At 38.8% G+C, this 21,997-nt stretch overlaps 1 protein-coding gene across 1 annotated transcript in view; it reads right to left on the bottom strand.

Moving 5' to 3' along the window:
- The window catches only part of gabrg3 (gamma-aminobutyric acid type A receptor subunit gamma3), a 151,213-nt gene that overhangs the window by 58,405 nt on the left and 70,811 nt on the right, over positions 1–21,997 (bottom strand). The window contains exon 4 of the mRNA XM_074667970.1: positions 644–864. Within this exon, the coding sequence (XP_074524071.1) occupies positions 644–864 (221 nt within the window). The remainder of the gene's footprint in view (positions 1–643; positions 865–21,997) is intronic.

The raw sequence follows: 21,997 nt of genomic DNA, 5'->3' as shown, positions 1-21,997 counted from the left end.
CTACCTTTTCTGTCTTCTTTTTTGTTTATTGTTTACATTTTCTGTTTTTTTGTTTAATTGGTTTGCATGTCTTACACTTCAGGGCCACCTCACAACTTCACTCACAATGTTCTTTTTGCATGACTCTTTGTAGAAGTGTCAATGACTTGATTGAGGTTGACACAACAAGTTTTGGGTGGTTCAAAGGTCCTGTGATTGTCACCATCATCAACCTTACAGGTGAGTTGAGCGCCTTTACGTAGACATCTGGATGTGCAGTGTTCTTCTTTTGCAGTTGATGTCTGGTTTTGTGTTTTTGACTTTGCATCGTTTGACCATTCGCAGCACGTCTCATCATAAAGATTGCTCAACTGTTGCAGATCATCTGTCCTTGTTGGCTGCTACCATGGTCTATAAAACTATAAGTGTGTGACGTTAAAAGCTGGGGAACCTCAAACACAGTAATGAGCCCTGCATTATCATTTGAGGTTCTTCATTAATGATTAACACAATCACAGTGTTTAATTCTTAAATCTGCAGAACTTAAATCCTGAACAGGTTTGACTTTGTAGTACAAATCTACTCTAAAATAGTGAAAACGCCAGCTCTGTTTGACTTGTCACCATTTTAGTGTCTAAAAAATGGCGTTTGAGTTTGAGTTTACCTCAGGGTGTAGAGGATCTTCCCATCGTTCCATATCCTCAGCAGCTGGTTGGGCATTGTAATCCAGTGTGAGTCTGCGTTCTTGGAGTTCCTGAAGATGGTGTCGGGCAGCCAAATAAGTCCCACCATGTTACTGTTCAAAGTCAATATTTTCATGGTGCTGTTGTATCTGAGGCGACTGTCCGTCCACGTCTGAGCGAAGATGATGTCGATTTGGTATTCCTGAAAAAAAGAGAAAACAATAGACGTGTAAGCGCATTCACAGTGTGTTTAACTCGAAGCCATTTTGTTTCAGAATCATCCCTGAAGCCGTTCAGTATCCTCAGTGAAACAGCCTCACCTGCTCCTCAGGTGTATTGATTTTTGCTCTAAATGACACTGAATAGGAGGATTATGTGTTTCAGAGGCTCATCTCTGTGTGTCGTCTATCATTCATCACATTCAGCAGCGGGATCTTTTATCATTTTATTGGATCGCTGAGCCTGCATGTTGAGCACAGACCTCACCTGACATTTCTCAGAGGTTTTTTTCTTCTCCTGTGAGCACAATGTGGATTCAAAGCAAATCACTGAGGCTGCACAGCATCTTAACCTCAGATACACCCTCTGCATAAAAACAGTTTGGTTCATCGTCCTTTGATGGATCCCAAAGGTCCCGTGAGGTGATCCTTTTATCTGCTGCGTACAAGATAGTTATCTTGTGCACAAAAGTAATTAACTGTGTGTAAGCAGCAGAGTTAATGACTCAGGCTGCCGTCATTTATCAACAAATGTACAGATTTGAAGGCAATTTGTATTTTGATTTTGCAAATACTGTTTTTTTTTTAAGTCTCATGCACACTGTTGTAAATTACTTTTAGTGAGCTGTGTTTGTTTTGAAATTAAATGGAGATCGCATCAAAACAAATTTTCTTTGTTTAAGATAACTTTTTACTGGTTACGACGCGCCGCGGAAAGGTATTTATCAGTACAGTTACATACCTACGGTTTGGAACATGACATCAAGCAAACATAGCATCAGACTATATGTAGCACTATCGGCAGCCTGGTGCTTTGACAAATCTGCAGGGTAACGTGACAACAAGTAAACACTGTCAGTTTGAAAGTAGTTTAGTAGCTCTGAGACAAGTCCGTAATGCGTAATGTCAGAAATCCTGGTCATGTCCTGCCAGTCATCTACCAATCAGAGCTAACGTAACCTCACTCTTCATTTTATTGATAGACTCTCAAGTTTGTACAGACCTTTGCAGAATAACTGCTGACTGTGGGTTGGAATGAACATGATCACAAACAGTTTAGCCCGTGTGTTATAGAGTGTTACAGCCAGAGCTAAAGGCTAATTAGCCTTCAGCTCTGGCTGTATCACTCTCCCATTTATCTTTCTTCTGCTCTTCTGTCCTTTTTCTGTCTGACAGTTAGGCTCCTGTGTCCACCACCACTACAAAATTAATCACAGAAATCGTTTTCAGCAGAGAAAAACACAGATCCCTGTGTTTTATCTCTTCCAGTGAACTGGAAGCTAAGAAGTACCTGTGACCAGCAATATTGGTGCTGACAATAAAAAATACGTTATCTAGACTTTTTGGGTTAATGTGTCACATATTAAGTCTGATAAAACATTTGTTCAGTTAAGTTCAGTTTTTGAAATGTGGTGTTGTGTTTGTAACATCAGCGCCCTCTACTGGTCTCCCTGCAGACCTGAGAAATGCACCCCATGTTATACATAGGATATGTTTTTTTTAGAGAACCTCTGTATTTAGTGAAAAGCACTTTTATGATGATATGAATTATGTGTTATGCCTGCATAGCCAGCTACAACCCTGATTCCAAAAAAAATGTGTGAAATGTGTGTAAAATGTTGTCAAAAGTAGATTTTTAAAGAGGATATGTGCCAGAGGAGGGCCTACAGGTGGGGGTAAGTAAGTAAGTAAATTTGATTTAGTATAGCACCTTTCATAGAACAGAATCACAGAAAATATAAGGGGCTCCTGGCCTTTGTGTGTCCTCTGGGAACCATGAATGTTAGTATGAAATATGGTAACACTCTCTGAAAAGGTACCACATTACAAAGTGATCCGATAGGGACACTCAGTCCATTTTTTTTTTTTTGCCGCTACAGGTGATGTAATATGACATCTACAATTCAGTTCAAGTGATGCATTACTGAAAAAACAAACACATTTTTCTGTTGTCATCCCAAAACAGCAATTTACAAGATTTCTGTTTCCTTCCTACTTTATGACAGATAGCTATGTACCAGCAGAAGGTAAAACTACTATTGTGTCAGTGTGTATGTGTTGTTGGCAAATCAAACTATAAATGACCATGACAGAGCAGACAGAGCAGACAGCAAGCTGCTCCCAAGCATACTGAAAAGTGTTACTTTTGTTTGCAGGTGATGCAGGAATGTCACACATTAATATTCAGGAGAAACTACAACGTAAGTAACATTACCTTACACTATAAAAAGGAGATATTCAACTTTATGAAGAAGACTGTCTGCATGTATTACTAAAGAAACACTCAGGAGAACCTAAAGGTGTATATTTATCCTCTGTGAACAAAGTCAGTGTCAACAGCTCTAACGAGTGATAAAATCTTCCTGTCAGGACTGCAGCTGTATTTCTGAAGCTGTGAAAGCCGCTCTGCTAAAAAAGGAGCACAAACTGTGAGATCAAGCAGCCGAGTTTTCATGTGGTCTGTGTCTCTGAGGCCGTCCGCAGAGGTTAACAGCAAACGTGGCCCTCACTAAAATGTCCCTGTTCCCGTGCAGGAACCTTTGACTTCTGCATTCTGGCTGCTGTCACCTCTAATCTGAGAACAATCTATCCAACTCACTGATTTTCTTTTCCTGTCTCCTCCAGCAGCTCTGCGGTTGAATAATCAGCAAATAAAACAGGAGCAGGAGAGTCAAGAGGGCGATAAACACACTGGGCAGGAGAGGCAATTTTTAAACATTCAAAAAATTAATAGCAAAGCTGAGGCTGAGGACTGAGGGAGGTCACGATCTGTTCTGCATGTACCTGTGTGGGCAACATCTCCGTCACCTCTTAAAGGTTGCTGGTAGTTTGATTGTAAGCCAGGTGAGATCTTTTCAGTTTTTCTTCACATATCTGGAACAAATCTCACAAAACTGCAGGTCCACTGAAACAGTTAGCTCTTCTAAAATAAGGCCAAAGACTCCCCTTTATTAGGCTGCATGATCACTTTGACTTACTACCTTTTACAACATTTATCCTCTGCTTTGTTTCTGGTTTAATTCACCATCTCTTGGCTTTTAAATGATCATCTTCATAACTTGAAGACCCTCTCTTCAGAGTTTCATTTCACCCTTTGTCAAGGTGTATCTGAAGCATTTAAGTAAAGCACTTTACTTAACCAAACAAATTTATATTGAGCATCATTTGTCCCATGTTAAATTTTTTGGGCTAAACTGTTTTTTTTTTTTAAAATACCAATTAAAGTAAGTTAAAATCATGATAAATCAGATGAACAAATATATGGAACCCCAAAAGATTCATAAATAAATAAATAAATAAAAACACTTTGAAATAGATACCATTTTGATGAATAACTGACAAACATGTAATATGGCCATTAAATTGTGAAATAAGGTAAAGTCCATTTTTACTTCATGATGTTCTTTTCTAAAATGGCCTTTTTATTTCATAATGTTATTTTTCAGCATAATGACTTGATCTGTCAATCAAAGCTCACAAGGCGGAGCCAGTTGAGTTATTGACTGATCCATTACACAGACATTTCAGCAGCACTTGCAGTATAGATTTAAACGTGGAGACTTGTCACTAATACTGAGAAGACTAAAAAGCTGAAAACCGGAGTGTATGACACGTTTCAGACAGAATGGCTGCAGGAGAGAAGTCAGTTACAGAGTTGCTTCTCAAGCAGCTAAGAGCGGACGTCTTCAGCTAGACCCCTCTCAAACTAATTAATCTTAAAGGATCAAGCAGAGGTCCAGCCCTCTGGCTTTGATTGATAGACCAAGTCATTCTGATGAAAAATAATGTTATGAAATAAACAGGACACTGCAGAAAAGAACATTACAAAATAAAAATGGACTTTGTAAAAGACATTTTTAAATGTAATTTAGAAAAGCTTGAAAAAAAATTTTTTACTCGAAAAAGTATGAAATTGTTAAAATGATCATTATGAAATATTGAAATAAAGTAATCCAATATAAAAGAAAAATAAAGCATATTTCACAATAACAATGCCCTATTTCACAATTTAATGATCATAATACAAATAACAGGAAAAGTTATTCATCAAAATGGTATTTATTTCAAAAAGTCATTTTTATTTATTGGATTATGAATCTTTTGGGGTTCCATACAAAAATAAATGAAATCTAAATACAATGTACTGAAGGGTAAACATAAGAAGTGTCTGAACAAATCTAAACTTACTAACTTCTAAATCCTGGGGCGTATTTTGCAGATAGCTAAAGGACAGATGTTAAATTTGATGCCCAAAAACGTATCTATGAAAACATACATTAGTAAACTAGTGTTGCCTTTCCAGAATTTTACACCATGTGTTAAAAACTTCCCAAGCAAAGTCACAAACCAAACAAAGACACTGATATGAGTCTTTCAATCCTGTTTCTAGAAATTTATGATATAAATCAGATTCATTCTGGGAGCAAAAGTCTATAGTATCTATAATATTTTTATTATTATTATTATTTTTTTAATGAGATCTGACACTGAAATTAAAACTTTTCTGTTCCTCCGGTGCTAAAGGAGAACACTGTGCAGGTGGTACCTGTTTCATCAGGTGAGTCAGTTTCTGCTGATTTTATCACCTTAAGGCAGGGATGTCAAACTCGTGCCATGGAGGGCCAATAGGCTGCAGGTTTTCTATCCAACCAAGAACTTCACCAGCTGGTTTCACTGATTAGTCCCTGCTCTCTGTTTTAAGGTGAGGTAATCAGTGGAATCAGCTGGTGGAGTTGTTGGTTGGAAGGAAAACCTGCAGCCTCTTGGCCCTCCATGGCACGAGTTTGACATCCCTGCCTTAAGGTGTCGAGCATGCACAGGGAAGGTTCACAAGAGTATAAAATTATTCTTAACAAACACCTGGGTTTACACCTGCCATGAAACTTAGCGATGAGATGCACTCTTAACAAGTTTTTTGTTGGAGTGAGTTGTGTCCTTTACCCAGGCGTTCTGCGTAATTAAGTTGTGCTGAGTTAAAATGGAGGTTCATTTTTAATTTCTTTTTGGTAACACTTTACTTTAGAGGTCTGCCAATTTCACCACACTAAGGTAATAATTGGACAAAGTTTTTTTTTATTTCTTTGAACCTAGCGCATAACTTCTTTAAAAATGTCCACAATTTTTGTCAAAAGTCACAATTGGTAAGATACTGTTTTGTCCAGTTTCTTTAAAAGTAAATCACAACCCACCACAAAATGTTTTTGGAAGTTTCCCAACATTTCTACTATTTCCAGGGAAGCAGGTGATAAATAGCTGCTAAGTTCTTGAAAACAGAAGTTAGGTTCATTGTTTCCTCTGATGATTACCTTTGAAATGTTCAGTGAACAATCCAATTTCACAATAACCAGTTGATAGTTAGCTATTTGTTATTTAATTTCACCAAGTTCTTTAGTACCCAGTTTGTTGATATGCATAATTGAGATCACATGTAAAATGATAAACCTTTATGATTAGGTCTATAATGTTTTACATGATTCAACTGAAGGCTTCAGATGTGATACTCACCAAGAGTGGGGTTTGTAAATTGGCCTTACCTGATTGTGATAGACACTGTGAGTACAGGCGCACTGCAAAACAGAATCTGTCCAGAAGTTATGTGCTAATTTTACCAAATTCTCATGAAATTTCAAAGAAATAAGTAAAAAATTAGTCATTTTAGCTTTTCTGTTTCCATTAGGATAACTTTCCTTTTAACTTCTGTTGTGGCTGCACTTCTGTTGTGTTGTAGCGTTTGCATTCGTGTTTTTGCTCTTGCAAATCTGCTGACATCTGCTGGCCACTGTACTAACCTTATTAAATGAACAGAAATTACGTGCTAATTTTCACCAAATTCGCATAGAATTTTAGGGGGTAATTTCAAAGAAATAAGAAAAACTTGGTGCAATTATTACTTGAGTGTGATGAAATTTGCGGACCTATGAAGTTAAGTGTTACCTTTTCTTTTACCTCTCTTTTACTTCTTTTCTGTTTCTTTTTACTGGTTGTTTTTATGATGTAAAGCACTTTGTAAATCTGTTTTTTATTATTATTATTATTATTTTTATTATTATTATTATTATTTGTAGTAGTAGTAGTAGAAGAAGTAATATTATTGCTGGGATGTGTTACTAGTAATACGTTACTGTCAAACACTTTTTGTAACTACACTAACCATGTTTCCTTAACCTTCTCACATCACAGAGCTGACAATATTTTATGATTGTAATCAAAATTTAAACTTTTGAAAAGTCCCAACACGCTGGCAACTTAAAAATCATCTCAGATTAAACCTTTACAGACTTAAAATGCTTTTTTTAAAGTAATAATTAAAGGTACAAATAACTGGAAATGTGCTGAAATTCAAAGGAAGCTACAAGCATCATGTTTCCACTCAGCCTGAACAGTTAATTCTTAAATGTCATTTCTGTCATCAAGCAGCATTTGTGCTTAAATCAACCCAACTGTGACTGTTTCCAAAAGACCACCACGGCTTCATGACATGAAGAAAAACTCAGTTCGGGTCAAATATTAAATCAGTGTTGACATTTGGTGTCACACGGAGCTCAAACAGAAGACCTCTGGATGAAACTTTCCTGTTTGACCTGCCGGCTCTTTCAGCCAATCACTGCACAGCAGGAAGGGACGGAGCGGGGAAATGATTAGAAGGTCATATTGATATTTTCAGATTAGTGCTGCAGAAACTTGTGTGAAATGATGAATGAAAGTCCTCTGATGAGAACTTCTGAAACATACCTAAATTTTTCCTGATGCAAGTGAGCAAAAATGAGAAGCGTAAACAAGTAAATTAAAATATCTGCAGCTCTTTCATTTGTTTGAAAATGTAACAGGGGTTTTTAATTAAAGCACCACATCACTGCTCGCTTACATTTATGGAAATTAGATGCAGTTTGATGACAAAAATTGCTCCATTAGCGGTGCATAAGACAAAATGTGCTCATTATTGTGCCTCAGTGTTTAAGGTGACAATGCAAACACCGAGATGAGAAGAAACACTGAATATTAAGAGTACAAAAATCATTAATAATGCAAATACAGGTGACTTTTCCAGACAGTCAGGGCAGGTTTGTCTAGCTCCTCAGCAGTCCAAACATTTACACAAATATGAATTAGTAACAATTAATTACACAGCCGCCCTCCTGCAGGAAATCACACCTTTCCATACTGCTGCTGCTGCTGCTTGAAATGTATTTGACCTTTTACCCCGTCTCTGCACTGGTTTGAATAGTTCACCAATTAGCCTGAAGTCTATAATCAGTAGAACAGCAGGGTGCTCATGACCTTTAATTGTGCATAGCTTAGGGGATTTGAAAAAAAACTGAGCATTAGCCAGGATTTAATGACCAGAGCAAGAAAAGTGCTGCAAATCAAATCAAATAAACTGATATGAGCAGAAGCTTTCACGCCTGGAAACCCTGAGTTTGAGACGAGCTGAGAGAGTTGGGTCTCTGATAATGCACCGTTATTTCCAGCCTTGTAATCTCTTATATAATTTCACATCAGAAGGTAATTTTAACTATGCTGAAAGAGTATCGATCTCATTTCCCCTCCCTGCTGCCTGCAGCTGCTTTCAGCCTCTACAGCAGGCGATGCTGGGAAGAAAGTGGGTCTTTTACCTCACGGCCTCCGAGGAGCTGCTAAAATAAGGCTGCTGATTTAGAGGTGCTATATATACCTGCAGTAAAATCAAAGATACTGTTGTGCATGAGGAATAAGCCTTGTTTGATGAATCCATCCATGTAGACTTGTTTGATGATGAATACTACATGGAAATAGTCCCTGCATTGCTGACCTTGTTTTAGAGTCAGGAGACGAGGCGCAGCCGGGTGCAGAGTCCAAATTTACGAGGTGGCAGTTCTCCAATGGCACGCTCAGGCAGGGCACTTTGAGCTGTGTGGAAACATGACTATAAGGACGAGATGCCTTAACTTTGCACCAATCTTCTTCTTTTAACTGGTAGTATCTTTGAATACTCCATATCCCATGAGCACCATCGCCCAATACCATAAGGATGTGACTCTCACCAAGGCGTATGTTTGTTTTAGATGTAGATGAATTCTTTTATACTCTACTTTTCTTTGTTCATGACAACTTTTTTCAGGATGGAAAGTGAAGAAAGAGATGTATTTATTTATAGTTACGTAGAGCTATTGTTTGTAAAGTGACAACAATCAAACTTTGTAAACTCAGTTTGTAGTTAAGTGTCCAGGGCCTGTATACACGTTTAGTCATTAAACAAACAGGACCATTAGTCCTAACGTTCTGTTGTGGAACGGCTGCAGAGTTAGCCACATGCGCCACTGCAAATAATCTGCTAGTTAACTAATGACACCATGAAAAAGATGCAGATGCAGATTACGTCATAACAAGGGGAACCCTCTGGAAAACCCCATCAAAAAAACTCAAACTGTGCATGTCTATCACTCAAAAACCACAATAAACCTAGCGAGCAGTAACGGTGTGACTGAGAGAAGATCAAGAAAAACATTTTTAAGCCAGAGAAATGGAGATTTTATTACAAGAAAACACAATCAGCTGTTATCTATGAGTCAACCAGGTAAACAAAGAGAAAGAGAAAGTTTGGTGATCTTGAACAGAGTAAATGTGAGTGGTGTTTCTGAGCTCATAGTAGAAAACCTCAGTAATAAAATCAGTAATATTAAAGCTGCTTTACAAAACAGGCGCTGCAGCAATGCCCCAGTACATCAATGAATAACTTTTAAAGCAGTTTATGAACTCCTACATTTCACCATGCACATCTTGGAAGGACTGAGACGCGTTAAAATCAAAGAGCGAATCAAACTTGTAAAACTGACGGCAGTGAGCCTCACCGGTTTGTCTCCCTTATCTGTTTACTGAAATAATGTGTCTCCTAAATCTAAAGTTGCTCAATAGCTACACATCACCACCTTTCCTAAGGATTGCTCACTGTCTTTGTATATTTTGTCTCAAACTGTAACGTATTGCGTGATATCTGCCTTTAACCAGCCGAATAGGCGCTGTTATCCTGCTGTTAGCGCCTGTAATGGTGGGGTCTACCTCCATTAAAGCAAACGCTCTTTTGTCCCGTTGACCTGGCTAATGCATACCGCTAATCAACTTTTTTTTCACTGTTAGTACAAACGGTCCGTTTTCCATGCTAATGGCTGGTCATGCATACAGGCCCAGGAGGTGAGAAGACCATCTGTTTAGTGTTTCTCACAGCCCGTTACTCTGAGACGTGTCTGTAACATGTAACGCAAGTGAATCCTGGTTCTGTCCTACCAGAGCTCATCTACCAACTCCAACCTCACCAAGCAGAGCTAACGTAACCTCACTCTTCATTTTATTGATTGTACATTATCACAAACAGATTAAACTGTGTTTTTGCACGTGTGCTGTCACTCTCCTGATAAGCTTTCTTTCTGCTCTGACCTCCTTTTTTCCCCAGTTCAGCTCTAGTGCCCATCATTACTACAATGTGAATCCAAGAAATCGTTTTCAGCAGAGAAAATGAACAGAACTTGCTTTTCACTTTGTTTAATACACTTCTTAACTTTATACAGCATTTAGAAATAAACAACTTCTTTGCTGGCACCCAGACGTCAGAAACAGATCCTTCAAGTCTAGGAAATTGCGGGATGGAGCGTTCATAGACTGGATTTACATTCCTTTTTTTTGTGGTTTAGTCCTGATGCTTCTGTGCCCACTGTCAGCAACCTGAGCTGCATGTACACCCTGACTTGTCAACGGCTTTGCAGCCTCGTCACAACAGACTTCGATTCTTTGTGTGTCCAAATACGACTTGGTCGCCCAAGACCCTTCCTTCCTTGGACCACTTTTGGTCAGTATTGACTCCTGCAGACCCTACAGGAGCAGCACTTTTGAAGATGCAACAAAGATTTTTTTATTCATTACTTTAATTTAAATCATGGACTAAAGCTTATTTCCAGACTTGAGTAATCAAGTGTGTCTTTTATCATTTATAATAAAACACTGTGACAAAATCAAGACATATCTTCCATGGCCGTAACCAGCTATGAGGTCACCGAGGTCCGGACCTCGGTAAAAATTTCAGAGAAAAATAAATAAAACGAGCCCAAATCGGCGCATCGAACATATAAACACAGGGGAGCTTTTATTTTGAAACCGCGGCATGCAGGAAGTTATCTGACGCTAATCGCAGTGACTTTGAACGCGCTTGACAGGAAGCACAGAACGACACCGTGAGGTGAGTGACAGATTCTTTATTATTTTACGCACAAGCAGCCCGCTGTAATGAAGCCAGACCTTCGGGTGTTTTTGACCAACACGATATGACAGACTCTTGTAAACCTTCATGCAGACAGGTCTGTTATTTTTGGTCAGTGCTGATACAGCGGTATATCACTCTTTAGAAAGAGGAGGAGGAAGCCGGGGGTTTGATCCGAGGTCCAAACCTGCAGAATATTTCAGCAGGATTTAATTCATTTCATTTGATCCCATGGTCGGTGTGAATACTGATTCAGACTGGGTTTAAACCTACTGTAAACGGGTAAAAGACGTTCCGGTTAAATTGCCTGATGACAGTTTATTGATACGTTGACAATACTGATTTAGTTTGCATTTCCATTTTTTCTATCAAATGTGGAATTTTCTGTGCTGCTTTTATGACAAGAACTGACTGTCTCAGTTTTTTAAAACAGATTGTTTTGTTTACAAAACATGTCAAAAAGGTGAGAGAATCTGCTAAGAGTTCCTGGCGTTAAAACAACCAATAATGCTCTAAATAAAAGAATTAGTGGATGTCATTGACTGGTCTGTACCAATATAACACCAAACTTTACATTTGATTTTTTTTCCTAAAAAATGTATAGTTTATTTATATATTTACTTTAATGGGTTAAATTTGCATCGATTACATTTACAGATCATATCACAGCAAAGTGGGGCTTTACTATTTTTTTAAGTATGTATATTTATCTATGCAGATAGATAGATAGATAGATAGATAGATAGATAGATAGATAGATAGATAGATAGATAGATAGATAGATAGATAGATAGATAGATAGATGATTATACAAATATTTACCTATTGCACAAAGAATGAGCATTATAACTTATGTTTGTGTGTTCTATGTCATTTCAAAGGGCCAACGCAGAGAGAGGAGCACACGAGGAAGCACAGTTTACTGACTGAACGGAGAAGCAGAGGGAAGCACATTGTTGACTGCCTGTCTGCCTGACTATAACTAGAACAAAACCAAGACTTAGTCTAAGCCAAATAAAACCTTTTTTTTTCTAATACGTCCCTCTGTGTGTTTTTAAATGTGTGTAGTACATTCCACTTGGCAGTGTATCTGTTATTTTAGGTGACATTTTGGTGTGAATTAGAGGTAGACCGATATATCGGCCGGCTGATATATCGGGCTGATATTTGGACATTTGTCTCTATCGGCCATCGGCCGTATTTTCTTTTGAAAAACCGATTTTTGATCCGTTGTATAAAATGACGCAATTTTTGATCAGGCACAAAAACGATGAGCACCTCAAACTTGTGGAACCACTTGGATACATTACATACTTTTGTTCAAATTATATTAATAAGTTTAAATTTCTTTTTTGACATTTTAAGAAGAGTGTGAATGTTTACTACTGCTTGTTACATTGTGTGTTTACTCAGACAAAATATTTCATTGTTTTGAAATCTGAATAAATGTTCAGAGAACTGGACACGACTTGTTGTAATAGATTTCTTTTAGTTGCTCAGAAATTGCTGCGTTTCACAAAAATGTGATAAATGTATATTTATTTAACAATCGGACTGAATATCAAATTGGAAAAATCGGCTATGCATATCGGAATCGGCTGCCCAAATTTGGAAAGCATCGGCATCGGCATCGGCCCCCAAAAAACCCATATCGGTCGACCTCTAGTGTGAATTGTGCAAAAACTGATAAAAAGGGAATTTTTCCCCTCTCATCTCAATGTCTCAATGAGAATAGGTTTCTAAAGTCTTAACAACAGAAAATTTCTCTCTTCCTCATTTGCTCAAATTTCCATTACTGTTACGCTAACAACCCAAAGTAAACTTCCATCATTTCACACTGTATGATTATATGCAGTCTAATATAAAGGAACTTTTAGAAACTACTGGTCAAAACTAATTTTATAACACGAGTTTGTGTGTGTGGGTGTGGGTGTGAGTTGGGGGGTCAAGGTCTGGACCTCACCAATTTTGAAACCCTGGTTACAGCCCTGATATCTTCTCTTCGAGATGTATCTCTGTCCTGTGCAGGCCAAGTGGTGCAGGTTCAGGGGTTTTCCCTCCTGGATCAGTGGCTTCCTTTCATGGTTTGGGCCTGGCAACTCGTCATGAAACTTTTCATTCTTCAGACTCGAAAACTTTAAAAAGGTCTTTTTGTCTTTTAGATGACATCTGCCATTTTGCACAGAGTCAGGTCCACAATGATTTGGTTTTTCAGGTTGAGTTGGGAACACGCTGACCCCAACCCCATCAAACACATTCAGGCTAAATTGGAACGTCAATTGGTAGCCGGACCTTTTCACCCAACATCAGTTTCTGACCTCACTAATGCTTCGGTGCTGAACGGGAGCAAATCCCTGCAGCCGGACTCTGAACCAGAGGAGAGAAGGCAAGTTCACTTGAAAGTGAATGAGTCTGTACACCTGGTTGACAGTAAAGGACACACTGTGTAAATAATTTAATCATGTAGGTTGAATCTTAATAAGTAGAAAAATACATTTTCAGCTTGGAGTTTAACCTTAACTTTAATGTTTGAGGCAAGAGGGAAAAGTGTTCAGGGGAGAAAACAGACCTGACTCTTGTCTTTACTGCACTAAGTGCTTTAAGTAACTGGTTTTACAGAGTGATACAAGCTCAGCAATCCACTTCAGAGTAAGGGTTCAAAGTTTAATGCCAGAAACCTTTCTGTACTTCACTAACATGAAGCATGAGAGCAAGGGAGAGTCTGCAGTGATGCACTGATGAGACAGATGATGTGAGATTATAGAGGACTCTTGTTGATTGAAGCTCAGGATCAGCTCCACATTAAAACACCTAACTTAACACACACAGATAAACATTTCCCTGCTTGGTGCAATAAGTGGTTTTGTCTCTGTAATCAGTGTTTCTTTTCTTGACAATTGATGTAATGACATTAAATCTTCCACTGTAGAAAACCAGAGCGATGGTCGCTTTGAGTCAGGGATTATCTGAGGTAACACGGTACCTGTGTTTCCCTCTCTTAGTCTCCAAACTCTCAGTAGATTCAGATTAATGAGGGAGAGTCTGCAGCATTACTTTAGCCCTTAGCTCATTCATGCTGATAAATAAACTGCTGTGGTCAACCAGCTGCACAAACAAAACCTCTCGCTGTAGAAAACAAGATGATGAGCCAGGTCATTCACCAGCTAATGAATTAGGTGTTGAGTGTTATCCTGTTGGTAAAACCCTTTCTTCCTGCACAGTTTCATCATTCTTCCAGATACCAAACTTCTGGAGTTCTTTCCAACCACTCCCTGCACCCTCCTACCCCTCACAGACTTCCAAACTAGACACATGGAGGGCTGCCCACTGGACAAAATCGCAAAACTGTACTAAAAGAAAGAATGAAAAAAAAAAAGTTTTATTTCTTGTGAAGCATATAACCACTGGTATATAAAATTCCTGTTTTGCTGGGTCAATAGACGTTTGTCCTGGTGTTAATTTGTTTTACAAAACTATGACAATAAATGTTCTTCAGTGAAATTTTTTTCCATGACAGAGAAAGGAAGGTGAAGAGCAAAATGAAATCACTGGTTCCAAAGCACAATAAACACATTGTACTTCAGTCAGACAATTGTACGAGTCCCTCCGATCAGAGTCCCAAGCAAAAAACAAGTCATTTAGTCCAAGTCTCAAGCAAGTTTCAAGTTCTTAGATTGTGGGCAAGTCAAGTCCAGTCAAGTCACAAGGTTTCAGTTCAAGTCCAGCTAACTCAGGTTGCAAGGTTGTTGAATCAAGTCGAGTCAATGGTTATATCTCAAGTTTATACCTTGAAGAGAGAAACCTTATCTTTCTAAAGTAAATGTCAAAAAATACCGTGTCGATTAATCTGCAACTCTGCATGGATTAAACCATATATTCTAATATATAATGGAGAAGTATAATTATATTCTAATATGTCATTTATCATCAGGCATAAATTTAGCTGCCTATAGTGGCCACGTGCTTTTGTTTTGCTGGCATAGGGTCCTTTATACCCGTTCCATAAGAATAACAGAGTGGACTAAATGCAGCTTTAGCTAGAGGAGAAACTTGTCGGAGGTTAAATGAAAAGGAATAAAGGTGTAGCGTGGGAGTTATTTCCTCTGCTGACGAGTCACGACTGGATGTTTGTTATGAAGAGTGATAAAGTGTTGGAAGACGGGGGCTTGCTGCCATGGATGGAGATTATTTATGCAGTCACATAGGCTACAGTCGCCCATAATAACTTTTGCCACAGTGGTGAGTGAAATTGTTTTTGTCTTATTATTAGCAACAATGTTCACAACACAATCCACAAACATATCACCAAGTCGAGTCTCTATGACTCGGGTCCAATTGTCTGGTTACAACCCAGAGCTCATGAACCAAAAAAGTCAAACCTCTAAACTTTGGCTCTGAAGTAGAGCAGCTCCATCAAGCCTGTGCTGTCACCTCCTCCGGTGGACTCTCCACAGGTGTTTCTCCCTGACTCTCCTCTCCATCCTTTTCACAGATACTGAGAGGAGAGTGAAAAGTTTAATTCCCTCGTTCATCATTCTCCCTCCTGTCCACTGGCTGTTAAGTTGGGTCACACAGGACAGATTCACTCTCATAATAGAATATTTCCCCTTCAGTTTTCTAATCAGGCGGACAAATAGGAGTATTACTCATTATTGAAAGCCTCCACATGGTTTAATGTGGACTCAGATATGTGGGGAATTATTCTAACTCAGTTTACACGCCATTTAAAATGACCAGAATACAAATCAGAGCGTGACTGGGCTGACTAACAGCTCAGGATGGAATAAACAGCTGGGATGTGAGGCACCCTGGTGAAGCCTCCTACCATGAAAACACACAGCTCTGTGCCGCCTGCTGAGCCGCAGTGCTCGGCTCTCTGTGAAGACAGACGCGATGCATATGCCACTGGAAACCCACATCCTCATGGAGAACAGTTTATCTGTTTTGAATATAATGTGGACAGAGGTCTGCACCATGCTGACTGGGCTCAGGAGGAATCCTCTAAACACAACATTCTTCATGCTTAAAGAGGTGACATAATGTGACTGATCGGTCAAATCTGGTCTGAGTCAATAACGGATTCTGATTGGCTGCAGTGTGACAGCTGACCTGTGGAATCCTCATCCTGATTTAGACCGCAGGTGTTGTCTGATCTGAGATTTGTTTGTTTTAACTGGTGGTAAAGAAGTTTCTCACTGAAACAGAAAATTCAGGGATGTTCACTGAGGCCGTGAATGAACAGTCAGAGTTACACAGCCCGCACGTGCTCAGTCTCATCTCTCTTCTTCAGAGAGGACGGTTTTAGCTCTCTGCACAAAGTCTCTGAAACATCACACTGTCCATATCATGATGATGTCCTGTGGTAGGATTTCAAATGAAAAATATAATGCATCATCTTTGCATCAAGAGGATTTCAGCTGCTGTGAAAGATTTCTCCAGAACAACCACTGAAGTCCTCCTTTCAGCATGGAAATGAATAATTTATCAAAATTGTAGAGCAGAGTTTTTTTAGACTCTTGATGTAATTGTCCACATTTTGGTTGGTTGAAACTTGGATGAGGTTTGGCCTCAACATAGAAACTACATTCAGTGCTCACTATAGTTAGATTACCTCGCTGTCCAAAGACTCTTTCAGATAGATTACAGAGTCAAACTCAGCACACATCAAAACAAGCCCTGATCTGATGACACTTCAGATGTCAATTTTACACGGACAAATGTCAAAATGGGTTTTTAAATTTAACTGTTTCAACCTTCCTTTGCTCCTACTCACCCTGCAAACCACTTCACAACCCAGTGCCAGCCCATCAACATCTTTTTATGCAGAGTCTGATTTAACCACCATGGTACATATTATCACTGTAGAAGGTATAATATATGGACCCAGTCTTCCTGACGCCACCCATCTGTTTCTGAAACAGCGTTTGAAGCAACTGGGCTGGTGCAGCCATATTGGAAATGGGGCGGGCTTTAAGTCTCCACACTAACAGCTAGAGGTAAGTACCTTACACATTTAAGACAATACAGTGCTTCGTCCGGTACCTGGCAATTGGTATCGGTACTCAATGGTACCAATTTTTGGTACTTTTGTGTGTTTATGTGGTAATAAATATTAATATTTTAAATAACAAAATCTCAAAGTTTTTCTATTGAACATGTTTATTTTTCAATATCCAAACTAGCAATGCTGTGTTCATGTCCAGCATGGAAAATCGCCTACACTTCTGCTCTCCCACAGTCACAATGGTACCAAAACATGGTACCCTTTAATTTTATGTGAATCAGTACTTGGTACTACAGATGGAACTTGGTTGGTACGTATAAAAGTACCTAATTCAGAACCCATCCCTACCAACAGCTGTAGGTTGCCATATAGGTCAGTCAAGTAACTGAGCTGTGCCTCTGATTGGGCAAAATGTAAATCTTAATATCTTCTTAACTGAGGAGTAAGAAATTAAATCCACCCAATGAACAGTGCGTGCTGATAGTGAAATTAACACTTAAAATAAGAGACATGTTTTGAACCAGGCTGTAAAAATGTTTATTCTGCTGTGAAAACAGCTTTTTTGGCGCGGTGTTATTGTCACTTCCAGTACTTCCAGAGCCAGCCTCAAGCAGAGACTTGAGAAACAGCAGGTTCTAGCACTTCAGCATTGTCTCATATTTTTAGACCTGAGGCTGCCACTTGATTGAAACCAATATTATGTAGTCAAACTAAAAAAATATGAAACAAAGCTATTTGGGCGATTAACAATTCATGTAGAACGTGCAGACTCTCATTTAAAGAAAATTAACAGGTTTGTTATTGTATCTAAAGAATCTACAATTAGTAAACAAATTATAAACAGTTTTATTATAACCTTTTATCCTTCTCTAACTCATTTGCACCCTATGAGACCCTGTAGTTGCACATTTTGTTGCTGGACCTTTTAAATCTGTCTTAAACTGAAGGATGTAGATAAAAACTCTACTTTTCAGCTTTTTTTCTCCTGAACAAAGAAACAACGTAAACCCTGCACAGCCTCCTCCTTCTTTCCCACAGCTCAAGGTAAAAGGATTTATCTTTATAACAGAAACGTGTGGCCTTGTGATCATTTTTCATTAGTTTGACTCATCTCTCTGAGTCCTGCACAGGTCACTGCATGTGACGTACAGTAAAGTAGGGCAAAGCATGTGGCCAAAGCTCCGCAGTGTGAAGTTGGCTCTTAATGATTATGCAGCAAAAAGCACACGGTGCATACAGGATCCGTCCTGTGCTTTGAGACATCACGTCATGTTCCTTAGCTGGTTGAAGTCTCTGCTCGTGCCCTCGTTAGAAGCAGCTAGAGGTCACTTTGAACAAGAAGACAAACTTTCAGCATCCACCTGGTGCAAACTGCTGCTCTGAGGTAACATCAGGTGCACAGATACAGTACGCTGGGACTGGAAACTCCTTACTCAGGGGTTTATTTTGGGTGCAATGATGCAACATAACCATTGATGTGTGCGTTTTGGCAAAGGCTGAGGAACACTTAAAATGCTCACTGTGCCCAAGATTTTATTGTCTTTAATACAATGCTTACCTTCGATGGTTGGTGGGTGTCAGACGATTTGCAAAAGCCACAAGAAAAATCCATCGATTTCACCAAGTTCTTTAGTACCCAGTTTGTTGTTCACATGCAAAATGATTTACCTTTATGATTAGGCCAATAATATTTTACATGATACAACTGAAGGCTTCAGATGTGATATTCACCAAGAGTGGGGTTGTAAATTGGCCTTACTTGATTGTGATAGACACTGTGAGTACAGGCGCACTGCAAAAGAGAATCTGTCCAGAAGTTATGTGCTAATTTTACCAAATTCTCAGGAAAATTCAGGGGTAATTTCAAAGAAATAAGAAAAAACTCTGTCTAATTCTTACCTAAGTGCAATGAAATTTACGGACCTCTAAAGTAAAGTGTTACCCAGAAGTGTAAGCATTAAATTTATATTTATCATACCTTAAGTTATAAAATAAAACAATCATTTAAGCTTTTCTGTTTCTATTGGAATAACTTTCCTTTTAACTTCCGTTGTGCTGTAGCGCTTGCATTCGTGTTTTTGCTCTTGCAAACCTGCTGACATCTGCTGGCCACTACTAACCTTATTAAATCAATTTAATTTGAGGTATTCATGCTGCATGTGAGTAGTTTTTAACATGCATTACAAATAGTTTAGTGTCACTGATGGAATTGTGCTTTGATTTCAAAACAAACACATATAAAAGTGCAGTGTGTAGCAGTGGCGTGGCGTGGGGATTTTTTTTTTTAGGAAGCCAAGTGAGACAAAGCCTCTAATCTGTATGATTTTTAGGGAGTGGGGTACATAAAAGACTTTGCTCAGCTTGTATATCGCTTTTTCATGTAATGGAATGACCTGTTAGAACGCTCAGAGAGCGCTCATTTTACTTACTTTGAACACCTACACACGCCCTTTCACTCTCCCACCCTCACTCACTCATTCACACGCGTACATTGTCCTCTTGACTTAGCTTAAATGTCTTATTAATTAATTCAACCGCCCACTCAAACGCACAACCGGCCGCTTCATGCACACTGCTAATGTGCTAATCTCGCTGATTTCATTCAGTGGCCCGATGATGACGACACTGTGATTTGATTGGTTTGAGGCCAAAGACAGGGTGGCTTCCCTTGACACGGTCTTGGCCAATCACAGGTGAGCAGTGTCATGACCACGGCCTCATCTGATTGGTTAATCATTCTTTTTTTTTTTTCACCAAGGGATGCCAACTCTGCTTGGCTTCCTTGCAGGCAACAGTGTGCAATATCGTATTTTCACCACTCATTCACAGCATAACATTTAGGAGGGCACTGTTTTACACATCGTAAAATGCTCAATAAGTAGAGGAGAGAAATAAGGAGGAGATGACAGTGATGAAACACAGAAGAATTATCGAAACTGTTATAAAGGAGTATTTTCATTAAAACACAGCTAAAGTCTAAAAAAAGAGAGGAAGCACGGCTTCCCTTGGCCTCCGGGAGAAAACGCCACTGGTGTGTAGAAGTTGGCAGCATTTTGGTGAAGAAAAAAAGTTTTTTTTTGTGTAATTGTTTTGCACAAAATAATACATATTAAGGGCATTTTATGATGGACAATCACAAACAGGCATCACATGAGTGTAAGTCTATCCCATTTTTGTCAAAAAAGATCACAAAGAAATGAAGTGAAGTGACCGGAACAGACAATGACTAAAAGGTAAGTTAAGATGGGTTTTAAGTTTCCAAGCTGAGAGTCATCAATGAAAAAGTTAAGTCTGAAGGACGATGCTAAAGTTTGCTGTTTTCTGCTCCACAGGTTAAGTTGAAACAAACTGTTTAGCGTTTCTGTAGCAATGGTTATTCATTCTTAACTGCATTGTTTGTTGTTTATTGTATAGTATAATGTTTGATAGTTTTCTTTTAAATCTGACAGTCTGAGGGGTTTTTGTTGTTCACTGTTTAAGAACACGAGCTATCAGAGGGTTATGAGGCTACCATGGAGCTTTCTGCCTGTTGTTTCTCCAGATATGAGACGTGTCCCGCGGCATTAACAACCATCAACATGATGATAGGAATAAACTATGCCTTCAGGATCCCATTTGATCTGCAACTGATGTGATGTTTTGGTAACAGACGGGCTCATTCTAAAATCTGAGCGTTCGATGTCGACACAATTCTAATTTCTACACACTGCACCTTTAAGCTGTCCTTACATGCCTGCCTTTCACAGCAAAGGAGCCAGACTCAGGCTTAAAGAGTAGGGAACTGTGTTTGCAGACAAGTTTAAAGATTGTTCCCTCTTTTTTTTTTTTTTTTTTTTTTTTTTTGCAGCATGCACCCAACAAGTGTTCATCTTGGATTTGGAGAAAAAGCTTGAAGTATTGAGTATCAAGAAAGCCATTTCTGTCTGCTTGTGCTAGGGGGGGAATTACTCAAGCTCACAGCAAGAGCATGCTGGGAAGAGCTGGACCCTGCAGAGAAGAAATGAGTAAAGAAAACAAAAAATGCTACAAATGAAACCAGGTTTGATACAGGTTTTTACTTCATGGTTATGTAGCCAAAACATTTGTGATATAAGTGTTGGGGAGAGGGAAAAATGCCATCAGCAAAATTATGGGAAGGCAACAAAAATGTTTATCATTACACCTGAGTCACGTTATTAAATTTGTAATGATTTTGGACAAACTAAATAAAGATTGGTTTATTTATCAGCTGGCAGATTGATAGTTAATTTCTAATGATACTCATAGTTAAGTTTTATCTACATCACCCGCCTGGTAACAAAAACTTCCTTTGAAGGTCCCATATTGTGCAAAAATCACTTTATTAGGTCTTTTAGTGAAATTTGTGGGTCTCTGGCTTTCCAACCAGCCCACCAAATGTGATATTTAATGACAAAACCTGTATTTAGTAGTGCTTGTGAATGTAAAATCCTGACCTAAATGAGCTGTTTGGAATTTCCAGGATTTTCCAACATCAGCGATTCCCTTTTTTGACCAATCAGGAGCAAGTCTGACCTGATTGGTCCACTGGAGCTGATACCACGCCCCTGCAGACTCTGTTTGTGTGGCAGTGGACACATACAAAGAGATGAGGGGGGTGCGCTGTTATGACAATGTAACATTTTTGCGAAAAAGTTATTTCCATTGCACTTTTGCAAGAAACTTCGTTATCGAAATTTCTAAAAAACCACCTCATGAGAGCGTAAAAACATTTTATCAAAATTTGAGTGTTTTTTTGAAAATGTGGCGTTTCCATTACCATTTTTTATTGCCATTTTTACATTTTGCGCAATTCTAGGTGTAATGGAAACACAGTTTATGACAACACCACGCTGGCTGATTAAGGTTCGTGAGAAGAAATAAAACA

Source organism: Halichoeres trimaculatus, unplaced genomic scaffold (assembly GCF_033239565.1).
Source record: "Halichoeres trimaculatus isolate MK-OKI-2021-1 unplaced genomic scaffold, fHalTri1.1 fHalTri1_scaffold_4, whole genome shotgun sequence".
NCBI classification, from domain to species: Eukaryota; Metazoa; Chordata; class Actinopteri; order Labriformes; family Labridae; genus Halichoeres; species Halichoeres trimaculatus.
Note: the sequence above shows the minus strand (reverse complement) of the source record. Positions and strands in the feature narration are given on the sequence as shown.